Source organism: Ananas comosus, linkage group 23 (genome assembly GCF_001540865.1).
Source record: "Ananas comosus cultivar F153 linkage group 23, ASM154086v1, whole genome shotgun sequence".
Lineage (NCBI taxonomy): Eukaryota > Viridiplantae > Streptophyta > Magnoliopsida > Poales > Bromeliaceae > Ananas > Ananas comosus.
The window spans coordinates 1,055,297-1,062,253 of NC_033643.1; the positions used below are offsets into that span (position 1 = coordinate 1,055,297).

The 6,957-nt window shown below is 33.3% G+C and overlaps 1 protein-coding gene across 1 annotated transcript; it reads left to right on the forward strand.

Moving 5' to 3' along the window:
- Nucleotides 1,889–4,326, forward strand: LOC109728343 (WUSCHEL-related homeobox 3-like). Its single transcript, XM_020258730.1, has 2 exons — nt 1,889–2,516; nt 3,818–4,326. Exons 1-2 carry the CDS (start codon nt 2,139–2,141, stop codon nt 4,082–4,084), a joined length of 645 nt encoding a protein of 214 aa, XP_020114319.1. The 5' UTR covers nt 1,889–2,138; the 3' UTR covers nt 4,085–4,326.

Consider the following 6,957-nt stretch of genomic DNA (forward strand, 5'->3'; position numbering starts at 1 on the left):
GCAGTTGGTTGGTTTGAATTGAAGTCGAATATTTAATTTCTTTGCTTTGATGATCAGTAGTTGTTTTCTTTTCTGATAAACAATTGGTATGATTCAGTCTTTTATTAACCCCTCCCTTTTGCACCAGTCATAAACTGGCTCCAGGCTTGTTGATAAATTGGGCACTTCATGGATACAGTGTTTTTGCTGTTTCCAACAGTTTTTGGCAATTGACAGGAAACTAATTTAGTTAGTAATATAGGTTTACCCACTTTTCCTCACAACAAAAAGGTTTTGCTGTTCAAATGTTCAATCCGATAGGTTAAATGGTCGAGTGATATCATAGTCTTACCCGTTTCCATCAAGGAAATCTCAAACATGTACGCGTGACAGAAGAAAAGTTAAATGATACGGATTCTTAATCAATTAAGTAGTTGGCAGTTTTGACCCAATCTAAATATGCCTTGCCATGAGCTTTCTTTCTAATGGTGAACCACTGTAACTCTCGTTTCTGCCACATCATAAAAATGTACAGATCAGAAAAATTAAACCTTATGATGAACTCTAATATATCGACCGATCATTATGTTCAATAATATATCTATCAATAGTAAAATTAGTTTCAATAACTATATCTCTAGTTCATAATCCATGCACTTCTTTGAAAGCAAGAACTCAAGCATTAAAAACGAAAAATGCAGTTCCTAAAAGCCGAGTCAATTGTATGCTCGTTCTACGTTATTGTTTTCAGCATATATATATATATATATATACATAAAAAACAAATTCCCTTATGTCATCTATAGAAGTGATGGCCTGATGGGATTGCACATAATGTGTATATATGGATTCATCTGTATATTCTAGATATATGAGAAAAAGCGTAGCCTTAAATGATACGGGCCATCATCACCTTATAATTTACTATCCAATCAGAGCTCTAGACAAAAAGGCGTGTAACTAGTTGCCTCATCAAATTCCTTCTCATTAATGCATGCATATGCTGATTATCACTCCCCCCGACACCACCGCACCCCCGCCCCCCCTCTCTAAGAAATTACTGTGTATACCTATAGTTTTCAAACACANCTCTCTCTCTCTCTCTCTCTCTCTCTCTCTCTCTCTCTCTCTCTCTCTCTCTCTCTCTATATATATATATATATATATATATATATGATTGTTGATACTCATAAATCAAAGCTTAATTCGATAAATATGATCTAAATAAAATTTTTTTTTGAGATAGGTAGCACGCTATCCGTTTCGTTTATTTCATTTAGAAATAAACTTAGCTGGAAATGTAAATCAACTAGGATTCGAACTTGGGACCTCGGGTACCAACCACCAAGCCTTTTGCCACTTGCTCTAGAGACGGTCGGTTTGATCTAAATAACTATTGTTCTTCCAACGCTTAAACTATTATTTTTCTCACGTTCCAACTCGAGATATTATAATTAAGTCTCAGACGTGGACTTAAATTAATAAGAGAAAATTAATTAAATAAGATTAGCGGCTTCTATTCTGATATCTTGTTGAATAACATAAAACAACTATTATTATTCAAAATTTTAAGTTGTTAGAAAATAATATTTTTATATTTTATATTACTCCTGATGTATATATATACAGTGTAAAAAAAAGACATTGTACGTAAAAAGAAAAAAAGAAAAAAAAGAAAAAAAAGTTGTGTGCAACAGTTTCTCCTCTTCTCCGCCATCACAGAGAAGCAAAGATCTACAGGAGGTGAAAGATGAGCAGCAAGAGAGAGAAAGAGAGAGGAAAGAAATGAATTGAACCAAAGCATTAATTGAAACCCTCAATCAATGCCTCTCTGAGTACACCATCAGCATGATACAGCACCTCCCATCTCTCTCTCTCTCCCTCTTTCCTTTCCCATTCCTCTCCTTTCCCACATCCCTTTTGCCCCTCTTGTTTGTTCTCTCTCTCTCTCTCTGTCTCTCTCAAACCCTAGCTAGATCTTCTACCTATACCTTTCTAGGTCCCTGCTCTATATATAACCCCCAAACCCTAGCTAGAAGAACACTGAGACAAAAAGACCTAACAGTTAGTTTATACATAATAAGCTAATTAGAGACGCAGCTAGTCTACCTAGGTAGGTACCTAGAGATTTAGAGAGAGAAAGAAGAGAGAGGGAGATCATGCCGCAGACCCCCTCGACTCGGTGGTGTCCGACGCCGGAGCAGCTGATGATACTGGAGGAGATGTATCGAAGCGGGGTTCGGACGCCGAACGCCGCGCAAATACAGCAGATCACAGCCCACCTCTCGTTTTACGGGAAGATCGAGGGGAAGAATGTGTTCTATTGGTTTCAGAACCACAAGGCGAGGGACCGGCAGAAGCTGAGGCGGCGGCTTAGCCGCCACCAGCAGATGCTTCATCACCAGCTCGGCCACCACCCGGATCAGGAAGCTTCTCCTCCCCCTCCTTCGACACCGCCGCCCGCGGCTGCCACCGCTTCTGGTTCCCATCCTAATATTCAACTCCACCCACACAACTCATCTCCCTTTTTTCATCAGGTGGCATGGATGGTTTTATATATATACATATATATTCTTCTTCTGCTTGAAATTAATCATGAGAGATTGATCAGCTCAGTATAAATTAAGTTACATATGCTCTTTTATAGATTAAATTTTTGAGATTAATGCGGTTAGATAAGTTAGATAGATGATCTGCTCTATGTTTGTAGTAGGTATGGTTTGAGTGTGGTTTCTATAGCTGAAGGGCAGATTAAGAAAACAAAATTAATTGAAAGCTCAATTACAAGTGTTTTAATCGCTTTTCTGAACTGGCAATAACAGTAAACGATGGCACGAATGGTTGAATCAGAATGCAAATGAAACACATGATCGTCAGATGACATAGCCTTTGATCTTAATTTATTGTGTTAGTGCGCCCTTCGCTTTGAGCTGGGCTCATTGATTTACTACATTGTTTCCATTTTCAGCACAAATCAAAATTTCAAGGAAGGAACAAGCACATATGCATCTGTTGGGGCAGTTTTAATTTTAAGAAACTATAGTTTCCATCCAGATCGACGCTAGAGAAATGTCAGATCTGTCGTCTGAGTTAATTAATTAGATGCAGTCCTTAAGATGAACATGGAATATATTAACAAAGTTCACTTGTTGATATTCAATTAATATTCATAGCTTTTTAAAAGATAATTGATTTCGCAAAAATTGATGCTGTGACCAAAGTGGGTAATCAGTTTTAGTGATCAAAGTTTAGTTAATTGCCAAAACTCTTCAAAGCTGCAGTATTAAGTACACTGCATTTTGATAAAGTTTTTATGCTGGATCTTTGCCCAATGTTTCAAAAAAAAAAAAAAAAATCTTAATACTAATACTCTGAACACCTTTCCGATTGTGTATATAAGAAGTAGCCAACAAGGATATTTTTTTTCGAAAATTTGTCAAGAAGAATATTTTATGCGGGAAGAAATATTTGTAAGGAGCTCATTATAGAGATTGTTGAGGAGGCTTTGATGCCTTTCATTCGACTTATGATTTCGTTTCCGATCATCTGACTAAATATATAGAAAATGACCTTTAAATCAAAAGGACTAGTTAATAAATTTCATAGTTTTAACGGTACTAGTTGAATGAAGAACATGTGATCTGATCTCTTTATGATCTTTCAGAAGGCGCTAGCTAGCTGCTTACATAGTTGTCATATATACTTTATGCAGGTCATGCAGGCAGTAATGAAAAATTAATAATAAATGAAGAAGCTTTGTTTTAATTACCACTCTAATTAGGTGTTTGAATTCTCTTTTTTTTTCTTTTTTTTTTTTGGTGCCCTTTTTTATTGCTAGGGCTACTTCCAAGAGGCAGTAGACATGCAAGGAATGGATTTGGTGGGCAAGTTGGGTGCTGGTGAAAGCTCAGAAGAAGAGTCAACAAATGCATATGATCATCAAGAATGGATGACTATGATGGGCCTCAGTTGTACTGCTAGTACATCTCTCCCACCATCCTGCAAACCTCCCAAAACCCTAGATCTCTTTCCCCTCAAGAGCAGTGGCCTCAAAGATGAATGCACCTCCTCTAAATCCTCCTCATGCTCCACCTCCACCAATTAATTAACCAAATGCAATTAGTTAAAGACCATATCATTAGTTTTTAGCTTGTTTACCTCTACTAGCTAGTCTCTTTCACATGCATGTGATCATGCATGGACCAGTATGTGTCTAGTTGTTCTACTACTTATGCTCAAGCTAATTAGTCATTGAACCCATGGATTGTATCCTGTCTCTCACTACTGTTTGAAAGAAGTTGGTGCAATTTGTATCTTTTTGCTGACCTACAAGAGCACTTTTTCTGTCTCCTGGACATATATTTGTATGTGGTAATCTCTTTACCTTCTTTATCCTACTCTTTTATGTTGTTTTATTATTATTATTACTACTTTTGTAGCTATACTTTCCCTCTTCTTTGCAAAAGCTGCTAAGTCGCAGGCGAGTTATCAGATCCTGCTGGAATGTATTGCGGTATGACATGTAAGTTCTTATTTAAGATTTTCTAGACCAGTCACTATCCCATGCAGCTGAATCTCTCTCTCTCTCTCTCTCTCTCTCTCTCTCTCTCTCTCTCTCTCTAATTGGTATAAAGATACAGGATGGATCCAATTTTGAAGCAAAGCTACCGTATATATGAAGTTAAAATGAAGTTATATATTAGGAAAATAATATATAGTAATATAGTTATCAGGTAAAAACGTATACACTTTTTTGAACAATGAATCATTTTGGGTAGACTATCCAACCTTTCAAAATGTTAATTTTATTATATAATATTTCAATTTAATTGATTTGAATTAGTCAACGACACTTTAATCTCAAAATTTAAATTAATTGCTTATTTTAATAAATCTATAGTTGTAAGAATTATATGAAATTTACTAACAGAACTCGTAAAGATAAACAATTAACGCATTCGAATTTTAATTTGATTGACTCAAATAAAATAAATTAAAAAGTTAGATAGTAAAATCCGAAGTTGAAAGATTAGATAGAGACTTAAAATGGTCTATAGTTCAGATAAGTTCTAAATATGTTTTTACCAAATTATTATTACTTTCTATACCAAACAGTATATACTTGAGCTGTTAATTTTTCCTTCTCCTTCTTCTTCTTCTTTAAGAGAAAAGGAAGTGGGAAATGATATCCACTTTAATATAATTTTAATCAACTTAAATTCGGAGCTCGAACTTAATTATACTATAATTTGGAGTTGAAACTTAATTGCTTGATTTTTTAAAGTTAATTATAATTTTAATCAACTTGAATTTGGAGTTGAAACTCAATTATAAAGTTTGAATTTGAATTGTAAATTTTAAATTCAAATTTAAATTTTGGGTTCAAAATGTGACACCTTTAGGATTTTGAATAATCCTATATATAAGATATAGTAGGGCTAAGCATCTTAATCCGGCTATAGCATTTTGGGTAACGACTAGAACTAAAAGATTAAGAGAGTTGACTGAGCTTAGTGTTAGAATAGTTTTAGAATAGGTGATCTCCTTGGGAAGCCTGGCATTACAACTGGTATCAGAGTCAATCACTATCCGAAAGTGTGAGATAATTCTCGATTGAGTTAAGGTCGTACAGCGAGTAGAGAGTATGACTAAACATCTTAACTCGACTATAGTATTTTGGCCGGCGGTTAGACCCATCAGTTTAAGAGAGCTTAGTGAGCCTAAATTAGAGTAGTTTCAGGATGGCACCTCGAAAGCACGCTGTCACACAAAATATGAATTAAATTTATTTTGGATATCAAATTTGAATTGAAAATTCAAAATTTTAGCTCACAATTGAATATCGACTTTGGGTTTCAACTTGATTATGATTTGAATTGTGAATTCTATTTTAAATTCAAAATTTGGATCTATAAAATCAAAATATAGCATGCACAATTTTATACTTTTTTGGATACCCATTATTTGTTTCCAACATATCTCCTTATACTCTTTTCAGAAGGAAAATCTCTCCAACCATCAATCCCCTAATAACTTCCAAAATCAGTCTTTCCGAATTCAAATTTTAATCCATATTTTAATTCAAACTGATGATTTAAACTTGAATTCAAAATCTCAAACGTATGCTTGTTTTTTAAACTTAATTTTGATTTTAAAATTTTAACTTCAACTTGAGTTCAGAATTGAAATTAAGTTATATGATTTGTTGTAAATTTTACATTTCTATTTAAAGTTTGTGCTCAAATTGTAAACTAAATTTCATTAAGGATATCAAATTTGATTAAATCTTCAATAATTTTACTCAAATTAAAGTTTGATTTTTTAATTAAATTAAATTAAAGTTTTGATAATTTTAGTTCAAATTTAAGTTTGATTTTCGAATTTATTTCAATTTTTGGTCTCAGCTTGATTAGGACTTGAATTGTGTGTTCAATTTAAAATTTACCGACAGGCGACAGTTTCAGATGGTCAGCTGCATGCTCCACTATCCCATCTTTTCATTATTTTATTAATTTAATTAAACAATTTTGAATTTTTTTCCCTCTAATCCTGTTCATATGATGTCTTTATAAAGTAATTTAATTGCTAATATCTCTCATATTTTCTTACGCTCTGCCTTTTTTAAAGCCAAATTTATTTAAATTATTTAATTTATGTTATTTATTATTGTTAAATTTATATTCTTATGAAATAATCTAACTATTAATGAGTCTCTGTAAAAGTTATCTTCATGCATATATCATATTTAATTAACTTGTAAAGGCCATTTTGAAATAAATCATCTATATTTAAACTATATATTTGTAAAAACATATGTAAACACTCTCAGGTGAAGGCCATTTTAAATAAATCATTTAAACTTTAATTTTTTTTATTGACTCGAATTATATTATTTTTAAACATTTTTATTCTTACATAGAATAATAATTAAAGGAGCGAAAAGTTGATACGTACTATTAAGTTTAAACCTATCTACTT